This window comes from Triticum dicoccoides, chromosome 6A, assembly GCF_002162155.2.
Source record: "Triticum dicoccoides isolate Atlit2015 ecotype Zavitan chromosome 6A, WEW_v2.0, whole genome shotgun sequence".
NCBI classification, from domain to species: domain Eukaryota; kingdom Viridiplantae; phylum Streptophyta; class Magnoliopsida; order Poales; family Poaceae; genus Triticum; species Triticum dicoccoides.
The window spans coordinates 501,047,583-501,066,705 of NC_041390.1; the positions used below are offsets into that span (position 1 = coordinate 501,047,583).

Genomic DNA, 19,123 nt, shown 5'->3' on the forward strand with positions numbered 1-19,123 from the left:
GATCATGATGCCCTCATGTCCGTATTTTATTTTATCGACACCTCTATCTCTAAAACATGTGGACATATTTTTCGATTTCGGCTTTCGCTTGAGGACAAGCGAGTTGTAAGCTTGGGGGAGTTGATACGTCCATTTTGCATCATGCTTTTATATCGATATTTATTGCATTATGGACTGTTATTACACACTATATCACAATACTTATGCCTATTCTCTCTTATTTTACAAGGTTTACATGAAGAGGGGGAATGCCGACAGCTGGAATTCTGGGCTGGAAAAGGAGCAAATATTAGAGACCTATTCTGCACATCTCCAAAAGTCCTGAAACTTCACAGGAGCACGTTTTAGAATATCTAAAAAATATTGGGCGAAAGAAGTACCAGAGGGGGGCACCCACCATCCACGAGGGTGGGGGAACGCCCCCTGCCTCGTGGGCCCCTGGCAGCCCTCTGATGCCCATCTTTGGCTATATGGAGTCTTTCGTCGAGAAAAAAAATCATAAGAAAGCTTTCGGGATGAAACTCTGCCGCCACGAGGCGGAACCTTGGCGGAACCAATCTAGGGCTCCGACGGAGTTGTTCTCCCAGGGAACTTCCCTCCGGGAGGGGGAAATCATCATCATCGTCATCACCAACAATCCTCTCATCGGGAGGGGGTCAATCTCCATCAACATCTTCACCAGCACCATCTCATCTCAAACCCTAGTTCATCTCTTGTATCCAATCTTTATCTCAAAACCTCAGATTGGTCCTGTGGGTTGCAAGTACTGTTGATTACTCCTTGTAGTTGATGCTAGTTGGTTTACATGGTGGAAGATCATATGTTCAGATCCATTATGCATATTAATACCCCTCTGATTATGAACATGAATATGATTTGTGAGTAGTTACGTTTGTTCCTGGGGACATGGGAGAAGTCTTGCTATAAGTAGTCATGTGAATTTTGTTGGAAATATGCCCTAGAGGCAATAATAAATTGATTATCATATTTCCTTGTTCATGATAATTGTCTATTATTCATGCTATAATTGTATTGTCCGGAAATCGTAATACATGTGTGAATACATAGACCATAATGTGTCCCTAGTGAGCCTCTAGTTGACTAGCTCGTTGATCAACAGATAGTCATGGTTTCTTGGCTATGGACATGGGGATGTCATTGATAACGGGATCACATCATTAGGAGAATGATGTGATGGACAAGAACCAAACCTAAGCATAGCACAAAGATCGTGTAGTTCGTTTGCTGTAGCTTTTCTGGATGTCAAGTATCATTTCCTTAGACCATGAGATTGTGCAACTCCCGGATACCGTAGGAGCGCCTTGGGTGTGCCAAACGTCACAACGTAACTGGGTGACTATAAAGGTACATTACAGGTATCTCTGAAAGTGTCTGTTGGGTTGGCACGAATCGAGACTGGGATTTGTCACTCCGTATGACGGAGAGGTATCTCTGGGCCCACTCGGTAATGCATCATCATAATGAGCTCAATGTGATCAAGTGGTTGATCACGGGATCATGCATTACGGTACGAGTAAAGTGACTTGCCGGTAACGAGACAGAACAAGGTATTGGGATACCGACGACTGAGTCTCGGGCAAGTAACGTACCGATTGACAAAGGGAATTGAGTACGGGATTGATTAGGTCCTCGACATCGTGGTTCATCCGATGAGATCATCGAGGAGCATGTGGGAGCCAACATGGGTATCCAGATCCCGCTGTTGGTTTTTGACCAGAGAGTCGTCTCGGTCATGTCTGCTTGTCTCCCGAACCCATAGGGTCTACACACTTAAGGTTCGGTGACGCTAGGGTTGTATAGATATGAGTATGCAGTAATCCGAAAGTTGTTCGGAGTCCCGGATGAGATCCTGGACGTCACGAGGAGTTCTGGAATAATCTGGAGGTAAAGAATTATATATGGGAAGTTGTCATACGGTCAACGGAAAGGTTCGGGGGCATATCGGTATTATACCGGGGCCACCGGAGGGGTTCCGGGGGTCCACCGGGAGGGGCCACCTCTCCCGGAGGGCCTTATGGGCTGTATGAGGAAGGGATCCAGCCCAAAGTGGGCTGGGGCGCCACTCCCCCTAGGGCCCATGCGCCTAGGGTTGGGGGAAACCCTAAGGGGGGCGCCCCTTGCTTGGGGGGCAAGCCCCCCTCCCCTTGGCCGCCGCCCCCCCCTCTAGATCTCATCTAGAGGGGGACGGCCCCCTTCCCTCTTCCCCTATAAATAGAGGGGTGAGGGGAGGGCTGCAAAGGACATCCAAGGCGCAGCCCCTCCCCTCCCCAACACATCTCCTTCTCCATCACGAGCTTGGCAAAGCCCTGCCGGAGTACTGCTGCTCCACCACCACCACGCCGTCGTGCTGCTGCTGGAGCCATCTTCCTCAACCTCTCCTTCCCCCTTGCTGGATCAAGAAGGAGGAGACGTCACGCTGACCGTACGTGTGTTGAACGCGGAGGTGCCGTCCGTTCGGCGCTAGGATCTCCGGTGATTTGGATCACGTCGAGTACGACTTCCTCATCCCCGTTCTTTGAACGCTTCCGTGCATGATCTACAAAGGTATGTAGATGCAATCCGATCACTCGTTGCTAGATGAACTCTTAGATGGATCTTGGTGAAACCGTAGGAAATTTTTTGTTTTCTGCAACGTTCCCCAACAAATTTGGTATTCGTTCGATATTTTGATGAGATGTATGTTGTCATTCCTCTAGTGGTGTCATGTGAACGTCGACTACATGACACTTCACCATTGTTTGGGCCTAGAGGGAGGCATTGGGAAGTAATAAGTAGATGATGCGTTGCTAGAGTGACAGAAGCTTAAACCCTAGTTTATGCGTTGCTTCGTAAGGGGCTAATTTGGATCCATATGTTTCATGTTGTGGTTAAGTTTACCTTAATACTTCTGTTGTAGTTGCGGATGCTTGCAATAGGGGTTAATCATAAGTGGGATTCTCATCCAAGGAAGGACAATACCCAAGCACCGGTCCACCCACATATCAAATTATCAAAGTACCGAACGTGAAACATATGAACGTGATGAAAACTAGCTTGACGATAATTCCCATGTGTCCTCGGGAGCGCTTTCCTTTATATAAGAGTTTGTCCAAGCTTGTTCTTTGCTATAAAAAGGATTAGGCCATCTTGCTGCACATTATTTACTTTATTTACTTGTTACCTGTTACAAATTACCTTATCACAAAACTATCTGTTATCGATAATTTCAGTGCTTGCAGAGAATACCTTACTGAAAACTGCTTATCATTTCCTTCTGCTCCTCATTGGGTTCGACACTCTTACTTGTCGAAAGGACTACGATAGATCCCCTACACTTGTAGTTAATCACGTACGCTTACGCGAGACTGGTTCTACCAACGTGCTTTGCACACAGGTGGCTAGTGGGTGTCAGTTTCTCCAACTTTAGTTGAATCGAATTCAATGAACAGGGTTCTTTTGGAAGATCAAAAAGCAATCACTATACCGCGTTGGGTTTTTGATGCGTAGGTAAGAACGGTTCTTGCTCAGCCCGTAGCAGCCACGTAAAACTTGCAACAACAAAGTAGAGGACGTCTAACTTGTTTTTGCAGGGCATGTTGTGATGTGATATGGTCAAGAGATGATGCTAAATTTTTTTGTATGAGATGATCATGTTTTGTAACAGAGTTATCGGCAACTGGCAGGAGCCATATGGTTGTCGCTTTATTGTATGAAATGCAATCGCCATGTAATTGCTTTACTTTATCACTAAGCGGTAGCGATAGTCGTAGAAGCAATAGTTGGCGAGACGACAACGATGCTTCGATGGAGATCAAGGTATCAAGCCAGTGACGATGGTGATCATGACGATGCTTTGGAGATGGAGATTAAAGACACAAGATGATGATGGCCATATCATATCACTTATATTCATTGCATGTGATGCTTATCCTTTATGCATCTCATCTCACTAAATTTCAAGGTATAAGTGTTCTCCCTGAGTATGCACCATTGCTACAGTTTGTCGTGTCGAGACACCACGTGATGATCGGGTGTGATAAGCTCTATGTTCACATACAACGGGTGCAAGCCAGTTTTGCACACGCGGAATACTCGGGTTAAACTTGACAAGCCTAGCATATGCAGATATGGCCTTGGAACACTGAGACCGAAAGGTCGAGCGTGAATCATATAGTAGATATGATCAACATAGGAATGTTCACCATTGAAAACTACTCCATCTCCCGTGATGATCGGACATGGTTTAGTTGATATGGATCATGTGATCACTTAGATGATTAGAGGGATGTCTATCTAACTGGGAGTTCTTAAGTAATTTGATTAATTGAACTTTAATTTATCATGAACTTAGTACCTGATAGTATTTTGCATATCTATGTTGTTGTAGATAGATGGCCCGTGTTGTTGTTCTGTTGAATTTTAATGCGTTCCTAGAGAAAGCTAAGTTGAAAGATGATGGTACCAATTACACGGACTAGGTCCGTAACTTGAGGATTATCCTCATTGCTGCACAGAAGAATTACATCATGGAAGCACCGCTAGGTGACAAACCCGCTATAGGAGCAACCCCAGATGTTATGAACGTCTGGCAGAGCAAAGCTGATGACTACTCGATAGTTCAGTGTGCCATGCTTTACGGCTTAGAACCGGGACTTCAACGATGTTTTGAACATCATGGAGCATATGAGATGTTCCAGGAGTTGAAGTTAATATTTCAAGCAAATGCCCGGATTGAGAGATATGAAGTCTCCAATAAGTTCTACAGCTGCAAAATGGAGGAGAATAGTTCTGTCAGTGAACATATACTCAGAATGTCTGGGTACCACAACCACTTGACTCAGTTGGGAGTTAATCTTCCTGATGATAGTGTCATTGACAAAGTTGTTCAATCACTGCCACCAAGCTACAAGAGCTTCATGATGAACTATAATATACAAGGGATGGATAAGACGATTCCCGAGCTCTTCGCAATGCTAAAGGCTGCGGAGGTAGAAATCAAGAAGGAGCATCAAGTGTTGATGGTCAACAAGACCTCTAGTTTCAAGAAAAAGGGTAAAGGAAAGAAGGGGAACTTCAAGAAGAACGGCAAGCAAGTTGCTGCTCAAGTGAAGAAGCCCAAGTTTGGACCTAATCCTAAGACTGAGTGCTTCTACTACAAAGGGACTAGTCACTGGAAGCGGAACTGCCCCAAGTATTTGGCGGAGAAGAAGGATGGCAAAGTGAAAGGTATATTTGATATACATGTTATTGATGTGTACCTTACTAATGCTCGCGGTAGCGCCTAGGTATTTGATACTGGTTCTGTTGCTAATATTTGCAACTCGAAACAGGGGCTACAGATTAAGCGAAGATTGGCTAAGGACGAGGTGACGATGCATGTGGGAAATGGTTCCAAAGTCGATGTGATCACCATCGGCACACTACCTCTACATCTACCTTCGGGATTAGTTTTAGACCTAAATAATTGTTATTTTGTTCCAGCGTTGAGCATGAACATTGTATCTGGATCTTGTTTGATGCGAGACGGTTATTCATTTAAATCAGAGAATAATGGTTGTTCTATTTATATGAGTAATATCTTTTATGGTCATGCACCCTTGATGAGTGGTCTGTTTTTACTAAATCTTGATAGTAGTGATAGACATGTTCATAGTATTGAATCCAAAAGATATAAGTTTAATAATGATATGCAACTTATTTGTGGCACTGCTGTTTAGGTCATATTGGTGTAAAGCGCATGAAGAAACTCCATGCTGATGGACTTTTGGAATCACTTGATTATGAATCACTTGATGCTTGCGAACCATGCCTCATGGGCAAGATGACTAAGACTCCGTTCTCCGGAACAATTTAGCGAGCAACAGACTTGTTGGAAATAATACATACTGATGTATGCGGTCCAATGAGTGTTGATGCTCGCGGCGGGTATCATTATTTTCTTACCTTCACAGATGATTTAAACAGATATGGGTATATCTACTTAATGAAACATAAGTCTGAAACATTTGAAAAGTTCAAAGAATTTTAGAGTAAAGTGGAAAATCATCGTAACAAGAAAATTAAGTTTCCATGATCTTATCGTGGAGGAGAATATTTGAGTTACGAGTTTGGTCTTCATTTGAAACAATGCGGAATAGTTTCACAACTCATGCCACCTGGAACACCACATCATAATGGTGTGTCCGAACGTCGTAACTGCACTTTATTAGATATGGTGCGATCTATGATGTCTCTTACTGATTTACCGCTGTCGTTTTGGGATTATGCTTTAGAGACGGATGCATTCACGTTAAATAGGGCACCATCAAAATCCGTTAAGACGACACCTTATGAACTATGGTTTGGCAAGAAACCCAAGTTGTTGTTTCTTAAAGTTTGGGGCTGCGATGCTTATGTGAAAAAGCTTCAACCTGATAAGCTCGAACCCAAATCGGAGAAATGTGTCTTCATAGGATACCCAAATGACACTGTTGGGTACACCTTCTATCACAGATCCGAAGGCAAGATATTCGTTGCTAAGAACGGATCCTTTCTAGAGAAGGAGTTTCTCTCGAAAGAAGTGAGTGGGAGGAAAGTAGAACTTGATGAGGTAATTGTACCTACTCCCTCATTGGAAACTAGTTCATCACAGAAATCAGTTCTAGTGATTCCTACACCCGTAAGTGAGGAAGCTAATGATGATGATCAACAAACTTCTGATCAAGTTACTGCCGAACCTCATAGGTCAACCATAGTAAGATCCGCACGAGAGTGGTATGGTAATCCTGTTCTGGAGGTCATGTTACTTCACCATGACGAACCTACGAACTATGAGGAAGCGATGATGAGCCCAGATTCCGCAAAATGGCTTGAGGCCATCAAATCTGAGATGGGATCCATGTATGAGAACAAAGTGTGGACTTTGGTTGACTTTCCCGATGATCGGCAGGCCATAGAGAATAAATGGATCTTCAAGAAGAAGACTGGCGCTGACGGTAATGTTACTGTCTATAAAGCTCGACTTGTTGAAAAGGTTTTCGACAAGTTCAGGCAGTTGACTACGATGAGACCTTCTCACCCGTAGCGATGCTTAAGTCCGTCCGAATCATGTTAGCAATTGCCGCATTTTATGATTATGAAATTTGGCAAATGGATGTCAAAACTGCATTCCTTAATGAATATCTTAAAGAAGAGTTGTATATGATGCAACCAGAAGGTTTTGCCGATCCAAAAGGTGCTAACAAAGTATGCAAGCTCCAGTGATCCATTTATGGACTGGTGCAAGCCTCTCGGAGTTGGAATATACGCTTTGATAGTGTGATCAAAGCATATGGTTTTATACAGACTTTTGGAGAAGCCTGTATTTACAAGAAAGTGAGTGGGAGCTCTATAGCATTTCTGATATTATGTGTAGATGACATATTGTTGATCGGAAATTGTGACGCCCCCGATTTAATCGTACACTAATTATACACGCAAACGTGTACGATCAAGATCAGGGACTCACGGGAAGATATCACAACACAACTCTACAAATAAAATAAGTCATACAAGCATCATGTTACAAGCCAGGGGCCTCAAGGGCTCGAATACAAGAGCTCGATCATAGACGAGTCAGCGGAAGCAACAATATCTGAGTACAGACATAAGTTAAACAAGTTTGCCTTAAGAAGGCTAGCACAAACTGGGATACAGATCGAAAGAGGCGCAGACCTCCTGCCTGGGATCCTCCTAAACTACTCCTGGTCATCGTTAGCGGGCTGTACGTAGTAGTAGGCACCTCCCGAGTAGTAGTAGTCATCGTCGACGGTGGCGTCTGGATCCTGGGCTCCAACATCTGGTTGCGACAACCAGGTAGAAGGGAAAAGGGGGAAAAGGGAGAGAAAAGCAACCGTGAGTACTCATCCAAAGTACTCACAAGCAAGGAGCTACACTACATATGCATGGGTATATGTGTAAAGGGGCCATATCGGTGGATTGAACTGCAGAATGCCAGAATAAGAGGGGGATAGCTAATCCTGTCGAAGACTATGCTTCTGGCAGCCTCCGTCTTGCAGCATGTAGAAGAGAATAGACTGAAGTCCTCCAAGTAGCATCGCCTAGCATAATCCTAACCGATCATCCTCCCCTCGTCGCCCTGTGAGAGAGCGATCACCGGTTGTATCTGGCACTTGGAAGGGTGTGTTTTATTAAGTATCCTATTCTGGTTGTCATAAGGTCAAGATACAACTCCAAGTCATCCTGTTACCGAAGATCACAGCTATTCAAATACATTAACTTCCCTGCAGGGGTGCACCACATAACCCAACACGCTCGATCCCATTTGGCCGGACACACTTTTCTGGGTCATGCCCGGCCTCGGAAGATCAACATGTCGCAGCCCTACCTAGGCACAATAGAGAGGTCAGCACGCCTGTCTAAATCCTATGGCGCAGGGGTCTGGGCCCATCGCCCATTGCACACGTGCATGTTGCGAGGGCGGCCGGAAGCAGAACTAGCCCCCTTAATACAAGAGCAGGCTTACGTTCCAATCCGGCGCGCGCCACTCAGTCGCTGACGTCACGAAGGCTTCGGTTGATACCACGATGTCGAGTGCCCATAACTTTCCTCGCGTAGATGGTTAGTGTGTATAGGCCAGTGGCCAGACTCAGATCAAATACCAAGATCTCATTAAACGTGTTATCTTGAAATAACCGCGAACGCCGACCAGGGCCAGGCCCACCTCTCTCCTAGGTGGTCTTAACCTGCCCTGTCGCTTCGCCACAAAGATCCACTCGCGGGTACTCCTACGAGCCGACCCGACTTTAATCACCATAAGTATCATATATTATGTATAAGTATATACACGTGACCACCTCCCAAGTGATCACGTCCCAATAGTATAGCATGGCAGACAGACAAGAATGTAGGGCCACTGATGGTAAACTAGCATCCTATACTAAGCATTTAGGATTGCAGGTACGGTATCAACAGCTGGAGCAAAAATGACAGGCTATGCATCAGAATAGGATTAACGGAAAGCAGTAACATGCTACACTACTCTAATGTAAGCAGTATAGAGGAGAGTAGGCGATATCTGGTGATCAAAGGGGGGGCTTGCCTGGTTGCTCTGGCAAGAGAGAGGGGTCGTTAACTCCGTAGTCATACTGGGTAGCAGCGGCGTCGGTCTCGGTGTCTAGCGAGAGAAGAGGGGGAAGAAACAATAAATATAATGCAAACAAATGCATGGCGATGCATGACATGGCAAGTAGTGGTGCTAGGGGTGCCCTAACGCGGTATGAGGTGATACCGGTGAAGGGGGGAAACATCCGGAAAAATATCCCCGGTGTTTTGCGTTTTCGGACAGATGAATCGGAGAGGAAAAGTTGCATGTTAGGTATGCTAGGGATGCGTGGCGGACGAACGGGCTGCGTAACCGGATTCGTCTCGTCGTTCTGAGCAACTTTCATGTACAAAGTTTTTTCATCCGAGTTACGGATTAAAAGATATGATTTTCTAAAGATTTAAATCATTTTTTGATTTTAATTAGTTATTTAATTCTAACATTATCCAAAACAGTGAATGATGACGCAGGCATGACATCAGAATGATGTCAGCAGGTCAACTGGTCGATTGACCAGTCAAACCAGACAGGTGGGTCCAGTGGGACCCACATGTCATTGTCTGGGCCACTAACAGGGGGTTTAGTCTAACTAATTTGGGTTAATTAGCAGGTGGGGCCCGTAGTCAGTGAGAGATTAGTGTTTAATTAACTAATTTAATTAATTAGCAAATTACCTATTTATTTTTATTCGTTGATTAAGGTGGGGCCCATAGGTTAGTGAGACAGGGGCGGCCCAGTCAGCAGTTGACCCAGTCATCTGGCCAACAAGGAGCCCTGGGCCCACCAGTCAGTGGCCCAGGTGGTGGGACCTGCGGCGCCAGGTCAGCAGGGCCGGCTCTCGCCATCGGCGACCAAAGGCACGACGCAGACCCGCCGGAGTTCGCTGGAATTTGCGCATAGGGCACGGATCCGCGCGCGCCGGGGCTCATCCGAACGAGCGCGAAGAGGTGCATCTAGTGGTGGCGGTGGCGTGGCCGGAGGAGGGCCGCAACGTCACTGGTGACGAGCGGGGCGGACGCCGGCGTTCGGCCGCGAGAGGGAAACGGCGCTGCGGCATGCTATTGTGCAAACAGAAGGGCAGGGCGAGGCCTACATGCGCACGCAAGCACAACTGCACAAGCCCGGGACCAAAAGGGTCACCGGACGGCTGCCGGCGACGAGCGCGTGCGACGACGCGTTCGGGTTCTCGACGAGCACGGCGCTAGGGGGCGCGGGAAGGCTCGCGCGCGCGCGTTGGGCTCCTGGGAACCTCACGAGCTCGACTACGAGCTCGGACGCGAGCTGCGGCAACGGTGGCCACTGCGACGAGCTTCACCATGGCGGCGGGGCAGCACCAATGGCGACGGCAACTAGGGGGGCGAGATCGACGGCGCTAGCATAGGGGAAAGGTCGGGGAGCTTACGTAGGAGCACACGGTGGCTCGTTGGAAGGTTAGGAGCAGCAGGGCGCCGGAATCGCAGAGGAACACCGGTGGCTGCTGAGGAAGAAGAAGCTGGCGTCGGAGTCGATGCAGGGGCGCCGAGCTCAAGGGGCTGGTCGTGGGCGAAGGAGAGGTTGGCGACGGAGCCCTTGGCGCGGTCCTAGGTGAAGGGGACGGCGGAGAGCGCGTTGACGGTGTCGGCCATGGCGACTGCGGTGGTGGCCGTGGTGGATCTGGGCGAGGAGGATCTGGTGGGAGGGCGCAGGAACCGAGGGAGAGAGCAGGGCGAGTGGGAGGACGGATCGAGGAGGCGAGGGCGTGGCGGCCTTATCTCCTCCCGGTGTCGGTGCCGGCGAGGCGGTCGGGCGGGGACTCGCCCCTGTTCCGACCTGGGTCGGGGGAACAAAGAAGGGAGACGAGGCAGGGGGGTTGGGCCGGCTGATGGCTATGGGCCAGGTGGGCCGGCCTGGCTGTGAGCTGGGCCGTCTGGTCCAGGGGGAAGGGTTCTCTCCTTTTGTTTTTTGTTTTCTCTTTTGCATTTTCTTTTATTTATTTCTTTATTGTTTTATTTCATTTTATGGATTTAGGTTTCCTATAAAAGCATGGTTCCCTCACCATAAATACCTAAGAATTTATTTGCACACTCCGAACATTTTTAGTTTAATATTTTGAAAACTTTTGTTGTTTGCCATTTTTTTAGTTGATTTTGAATCGGTTTGAACTAACGAAAGTTTAGCAACAGTAATCAAAGATGACATGGCATCTTAGGAGAGTTTTACTGTAGCCTAATTATCCGGGTGTTACAGAAATGATACGGAATTTCTGAATAGCATAAAAGGATACTTGAATAAGAATGTTTTAATGAAAGACCTCGGTGAAGCTGCTTATATATTGGGCATCAAGATCTATAGAGATAGATCAAGACGCTTAATTGGACTTTCATAGAGCACATACCTTGATAAAGTTTTGAAGAAGTTCAAAATGGATCAAGCAAAGAAAGGGTTCTTTCCTATGTTACAAGGTGTGAAGTTGAGTCAGACACAATGCCCGACCATTGCAGAAGATAGAGAGAAAATGAAAGTCATTCCCTATGCTTCAGCCATAGGTTCTATCACGTATGCAATGCTGTGTACCAGACCTGATGTGTGCCTTGCTATTAGTTTAACAGGGATGTACCAAAGTAATCCAGGAGTGGATCACTAGACAGCGGTCAAGAACATCCTGAAATACCTGAAAAGGACTAAGGATATGTTTCTCGTTTATGGAGGTGACACAGAGCTTGTCGTAAACGGTTACGTCGATGCAAGCTTTGACACTAATTCGGATGACTCTAAGTCACAAACCGGATACATATTTTATTGAATGGTGGAGCTGTCAGTTGGTGCAGTTCCAAGCAGAGCGTCGGGGCGGGGTCTACGTGTGAAGCAGAGTACATAGCTGCTTCGGAAGCAGCAAATGAAGAAGTCTGGATGAAGGAGTTCATATCCAATCTAGGTGTCATACCTAGTGCATCGGGTCCAATGAAAATCTTTTGTGACAATACTGGTGCAATTTCCTTGGCAAAGGAATCCAGATTTCACAAGAGAACCAAGCACATCAAGAGACGCTTCAATTCCACACGCGATCAAGTCAAGGAGGGAGACATAGAGATTTGCAAGATACATACGGATCTGAATGTTGCAGACCCGTTGACTAAGCCTCTCTCACGAGCAAAACATGATCAGCACCAAGACTCCATGGGTGTTAGAATCATCACAATGTAATCTAAATTATTGACTCTAGTGCAAGTGGGAGACTGAAGGAAATATGCCCTAGAGGCAATAATAAAGTTGTTATTTATATTTCCTTATATCATGATAAATGTTTATTATTCATGCTAGAATTGTATTAACCGGAAACTTAGTACATGTGTGAATACATAGACAAACTGAGTGTCACTAGTATGCCTCTACTTGACTAGCTCGTTAATCAAAGATGGTTAAGTTTCCTAGCCATGGACAAATAGTTGTCATTTGATAAACGGGATCACATCATTATAGAATGATGTGATTGACTTGACCCATCCGTTAGCTTAGCACTTTGATCGTTTAGTTTACTGCTATTGCTTTCTCCATAACTTATACATGTTCCTATGACTATGGGATTATGCAACTCCCGAATACCGGAGGAACACTTAGTGTGCTATCAAACATCACAATGTAACTGGGTGACTATAAAGATGCTCTATAGGTGTCTCCGATGGTGTTTGTTGAGTTGGCATAGATCGAGATTAGGATTTGTCACTCCGTGTATCGGAGAGGTATCTCTGGGCCCTCTCGGTAATGCACATCACTACAAGCCTTGCAAGCAATGTGACTAATGAGTTAGTTACGGGATGTTGCATCATGGAACGAGTAAAGAGACTTGCTGGTAACAAGATTGAACTAGGTATTGAGATACCGACGATCGAATCTCGGGCAAGTAACATACCGATGAGAAGGGAACAACATATGTTGTTATGCGGTTTGACCGATAAAGATCTTCGTAGAATATGTAGGAACCAATATTAGCATCCAGGTTCCGCTATTGGTTATTGATCGGAGATGAGTCTCGGTCATGTCTACATAGTTCTCGAACCCGTAGGGTCCGCACGCTTAACGTTCAGTGACGATCGGTATTATGAGTTTATGTGTTTTGATGTACCGAAGGTAGTTCGGAGTCCCGGATATGATCCTGAACATGACGATGAGTCTCGGAATGGTCGATACATAAAGATTGATATATTGGAAGGCTATGTTTGGACATCAGAGTGGTTCCGGATGAGTTCAGGCATTTACCGGAGTATCGGGGGGTTACCGGAACCCCCCGAGGAGTATATGGGCTTTATTGGGCCTTAGTGGAAAAGAGGAGAGGAAGACCAAGGTGGAGGGTGCGCCCTCCCTAGCCCAATCCGAATTGGGTGGAGGGCGCGCCCCCTAGCCCAATCCGAATTGGGTGGGGGGCCGCCCCCCTCCTTCCCTCTCTCTCTCTCCCCCTTCCTTCTCTCCTACTCCAACAAGGAAAAGGGGGAATCCTACTCCCACCGGGAGTAGGACCCCCCCTTGGGCGCGCCATAGAGGGCCGGTCCTCCCCTCCTCCACTCCTTTATATACGGGGGAGGGGGCGCCCCATAGACACACAAGTTGATCTCTTAGCCGTGTGCGGTGCCCCCTCCATAGATTTTCACCTCGGTCATATTGTTGTAGAGCTTAGGTGAAGCCCTGCGTCGGTAACTTCATCATCACCATCATCACGCCGTCGTGTTGACGAAGCTCTCCCTCGACACTCAGCTGGATCTAGAGTTCGTGGGATGTCACCGAGCTAAACGTGTGCAAATCGCGGAGGTGCCGTACCTTCGATGCTAGGATCGGTCGGATCGTGAAGACGTACGACTACATCAACCGCTTTGTTATAACGCTTCGGCTTACAGTCTACGAGGATACGTGGACAACACTCTCCCCTCTCGTTGATATGCATCACCTAGATGGATCTTGCGTGTGCATAGGAATTTTTTTAAAATTATTGTGTTCCCCAACAGATCCTAGTTTACAGTTCATCATGTGAGCAACACGCAACTGTCCCCCAAGCTCCCCTTAGTGACATACACCTCACTCTTGTCAAAATTGATCTTAAGTCCAGACATGGACTCAAAATACATCAGGATGAACTTCAAGTTCGCTAAACTAATTGGGTCATTCTTGATGAGAATCAGTGTGTCGTCGGAATATTGGAGATGCGTGATTCCACCTTCATTAATAGCCAAGAACACTCCCTGGATATGGCCTGTTGTCTTAGCACCCTCTATGCTAACAGCCAGAGCATCTCCGACTATATTAAACAAGAGGGGAGAAATCGGATCACCTTGTCGTACTCCCCTCGAGTTACGAAAATATTGGTCTCCCTCCCCATTGATATTGATGGCGGTTTGTCCACTTTTAACCAACTGCATGATCCAACTCACCCAGAGTGGATCAAAGCCCTTTCACCACATAACGCCTTCTAGAAAGTCCCAGTTAACACAATCCTAAGCCTTCTCGAAATCTAACTTCAAAATGAAAATGTTTTCCTTATTCATATGTGCAGTATGCAACACTTCGTGAAGAACCGGAATGCCTTCGAGGGTGCTTCTTCCTCGAATAAAGGCTGATTGACTCTAGTCAATGACCCTATGTGCCATCAGCGAGAGCCGGATAGTCAACCCCTTGACGAGTACTTCCTCCACAAAGAAATATAAAAGCGTTTAGATCACTGAAGTAGTGATCTCTCTTATATTTCTTCACAGAGGTAGTAGTTTGAAACCTACATTGATCAAAGAGATGGGTCGGAACTGCTTATTAAGATCCGCCCCTGAAACTTTAGGAAGCAGGGAGCAGTCGCTGTAACACTTTTTCTTTTTTTGAGGAACGTAACACTTTTTCTTAACCTTCCTAGTTGGCGGTTGGTTCATCTATCTTAACCTTGAAGGTTTCCCTGCCCCCCGTGTGCAAAGAGCAGTGTTACTCAATGATTGGAATCGATCAGCACGTCACCGTAACACTTTATCTCTAACGGAATACTATACCAAACTGCGTCAGTTGCTATATTATTCACGTAATAATCGCACCAAGACTGATGCCGATGCCGATAGAGACATGACAGGCTCGATCGGAGTGTTTAGGACAAACTCCTTCAAGGCATACGTACACCTGAAAGATTAATCTCTGATCTCCCTTCTGCCGACACGTTTGGCAATTAAACTATAGACGGAATCTTGGGCACCATCCAGATTACCTGTGACGGGGGAGAATTTTTAGCATCGGTCTCTTTCAGCGGCGTTGGCGCGCGATTTGAGAGCGAACGAGTGTGCATCTTGTTTATTTCTTCTTCTTTTTTTGAAATGTTGTTTATTTCTTCTTTTAGTATTGCACAAGACCGACTAGTAGTACAAGTGATGCAGAAGTGCACTCCTCGTACTTACTACTAATCTCTTTTTTTAGAGAATACAGTAAGAGTTACTACTAATCTTAACACCTCGAAGGTGGTAATAAATCTCAAAAAATGCAGAATGGTCGCCTAAATCCTTTTGACTTTGCCGGGCGCCCGAAGGCGAGACAACACGGCTCTGCGCCCCGACACAGGCGACGCCGTTCGTCAACCACACGTGCAGAAGCGGACAGCACCTCGACGGCGATACGCTGCGCTGCCCCGCTCCCGTGCGTGTAGAATACTAGACGCGATAACTACGATCCGCGCAACGAACCAGATCTGCGAGATTGCAACCGGTGACTCTGCAGGCAGGTGCACTCCACACGGGCACCAAAGTTCCATTTAATAATTAATTAATTAATCGAGAGAAATAAAGGAACAGCCGTCTCGGTCGCATCGTCGTAAACCGACAGGCGGGCCCATCGTAACTGACCCCAGCACGGCTCATTCCCGCCCCGCACGTGCGCGGGCAGCCTTATCTTTCGAGCCCGAGCGGGATCCTCTGCGGCCGGCGACACCGTAGGTGCTCCTCGCCGTTGCTCAGAATCAGAGTGGAGATTTGTGCTAGTACTCCTCCGGTCATTTTTATTCTGCATATTAGAATTCTCTGAAGTCAAACTTCATAAAATTTGACCATATTTATATGAAAAATTATCAACATCTGCCATGCTAAAGTTATACAATACTATGAAACTTTAAGTCATGACACATCTTTTTATATTGATTTCAGATTGTGAATATTGATACTTTTTCTTATAAAATTGGTCAAACTTTACGAGACTTGACTTCAGTCAAATCTTATACGCAAACTAAAAAGGCCTGGAGGGAGGGAGTACAAACAAATCGGAAGCTGATTCTTTGCTCAGTCAGATGTGTGATCTACACGTCCTGAATGATGCGTTGTCATACGGTTCTAGTAGACTATAGCAAGTTGAGGTGCAACCGCAGAAGATCCCGCGGCAACCGCTGCCCAGCTGTACCCGATGGCACCTTCGTGAATAACCGCGAGCTACGTGCCTTCTCTCCGTGCCCGGAAAACCACACGCCGTTAAGCCCCGCCGGTGCCTCCTTTATTACACACTCCGGCGACGCTGTGAGTTCGTATCCGTAACGCCCCCCTCCTTCCACTCTCTTGCTAAGAAGCGCGAGGCAGAGAGAGAGAGAGAGAGAGAGAGAGCGAGCGAGTCATCAGCGAGAGCAACCGCACGGAGGGAGATGAAGGCGGAGAAGGCAGCGGTGGCCGCGGCCGCCGTCGGGGGCGACGAGTGGCGGTGCCGGAAGCACCCCGCGGCGAGATCCGGCGGCGGGGTGTGCCCGTACTGCCTCCGCGACCGGCTGCTGCGGCTCTGCCCCAACTGCGCGCGCGTGCGGCCCTGCCCCTGCACCTGCGCCTCCCCGTCCTCCTCCTCCTCGGCGTCCGGCGACGCCGTCGGCCGGGTGCACAGCCTCATCGAGCGGGAGCACCGGGTGGCGCGCTCGCGCTCCGTCGCCGCGTCCTCCTCCGCCGCGATGGCCTCCGTCGCCGCGGCCGCCTCCGCCTCCGGGAGGCGAAAGGCGAGGGTCTGGGGGTGGGCGCCGTTCTGGAGGTCCTCTGCCAAGGACGGGAGCGCGGCGGAGGAGGAGGACGAGGAGGAGAGGCTGGGGCTGGCGAGGTCCAGCTCGGTCTCGGCGACGGCCGTGGAGGCCAAGGCGGTGGCGGCCAAGGCGGCGGCGACCAAGGCGCGGTGGGGGTGGCACTTCCCGAGCCCCATGAAGGCGTTCCGGCACCGGAGGTCGTCGGCGAGCATGCCGGAGCGGGGGTGAGATTCCTCGCCACCAGTGGGGGATCTGTCTCTTGCTTTCCTTTTAGGAAGTGGTTATAATATAATCAATTAACTATATGGGGGTTCTTCTTTTCCACTTTTGTGGCTCGCGTGCTAATGTGATACGATGTTTAAGCTAGATTAAAAACCGAAAGCCTGTGATCTGGGCGCAATGCGCTCAATTACCCTCTGGGCGGCGTCATTTCCTCCCTGCTTTTGTTGTCCCTCGGTGTCGTGTCTGTACACTTGCTGCTCCACCGTGTAGTACCATCAAATTGGACATTTTAAGCTCCCCGATTTGATCTGCGCTACCTTCTTTCCAGCACCATTTGTGAATCTGCAATTTCGTTGCATTGCATCCTTGATTGTCTTTTTTTTTCGGTATTCAGGATAAAAATTAGAAAACCCAGGCCTGTGAGACAGTTAAACACGATGGTACTACCAGCACGACATCGATCAGCAGTTAAGCAGCACGACGGCACCACTATCATTAGCGTCGATCGAAAGGTGAAAAGCACCGGTGCGGCGGCGTTCATTGCTCCATTTATCTAGAGCTTTTCATGTTGTGTACTAGGCGATTAGTACGTGACGGGATAGCAGCTTGTGTGTCGTACACACTGGTCTAGTCGTGCTGCTTTGGGTGGAGCAGGTTCAGGACTAGGAATAGGGCGGCTCGAGCGCACTGTCCTCGTCTCGCCGACATGTGGGCCCGTGCAGCACACGCTCGCCTACGTTGCAAGTGGTGAAGGAGAGGGCCCTTCGCTCAGTACTGCCTGGTCTAGTGCACTGGCCCTGTCGCCCGCCCGCCGCTGCCTCGACGGCAAACGCAGCGCATTGAGCAGTGAGCTCTCTTCTTCACGTTGTGGTCTAGTACAGGTTCACCGCGGGCTGTTGTTTCAACTCCCGTCGAAATGATTTCGACCTCACTATTTGCGCCGATTAGGTAATCATTGCCCAGCAGTTCAAGCTTTGTTCGTGGAATCTTTCGGAGATGTTCATAGACCAAAAATTAAATCATTATACAGGATAGATGCTGTAGAGATAAAATGCAGGGAGGAGAAAGTTGGTTTCGGTGAGACAGCATCTGAGCTGTTCATCGATCTTTTGCCAAACCAAAAACAAGAGAAGAACTGTCAGCAATCAGTAGGTTGCGAGCGAGAGTGGCACATTCGTCGCGAGCGTCCGGGGACGCGAACCCTCTGCTGGCTCGACGCGGCCGGTAGGCGCCACGTCCTCGTCGCCCCGAGTGTGGACGCCCGACGGAAGCGCGTCGATGGCGACGAGCCTTCCCCCCTGTGCGCTCCGTTGGACTCTTGCCCGCGAGCTGTGCCACCCGCTGGCCGCTACGGCGGAGAGCGTCGCGTCACGCGGCTGCTTTACTATCCACAGTTTCACTGATGCCGGGCATTCCGGTGAGGCTAACGTTACACGCGTGCTGCTCCTGTGGTTCAGAATCAATCAGATCCCCGTGCTGACGTCCAGGTTATAGATTTTGTTTAGAATGTGTGGGAAATGCCAGCGTGAGGCACTGTTGGCCTGGCCCGAAACCTGGCCCCCTCCAAGCATAATCGTGTCGTGCGAACAAAACGTGCAGGTGGTAGTACAGTCCATTAAGCTGGCCCTAGCGTAGATGTCTACTATAGCAGGCAGACGCATCGAGCGACCATGGCTGGCCGCAGCCGTTGTCTGGTCCTGGATCGCTGCCTCGAAGCGAAATGGACCGATGCAGCTTTTGTCCATGAGTACTCTACATTACATGGCGATCGATTTTTCATTTTATCAGACGACTCATCCAACCGAGGGAGGAAAAAGAGAAAGGCAGGGACAATTCATTCT

General features: G+C 48.0%; 1 protein-coding gene across 1 annotated transcript; it reads left to right on the forward strand.

Annotated features, from left to right (window-relative positions):
- Window positions 1–16,546: 16,546 nt before the first annotated feature.
- Window positions 16,547–17,609, forward strand: LOC119317490. The gene has a single exon (XM_037591961.1). The coding sequence runs from the start codon at window positions 16,701–16,703 to the stop codon at window positions 17,286–17,288; it is 588 nt and encodes a 195-aa protein (XP_037447858.1). The 5' UTR covers window positions 16,547–16,700; the 3' UTR covers window positions 17,289–17,609.
- The last annotated feature ends 1,514 nt before the right edge of the window (window positions 17,610–19,123 follow it).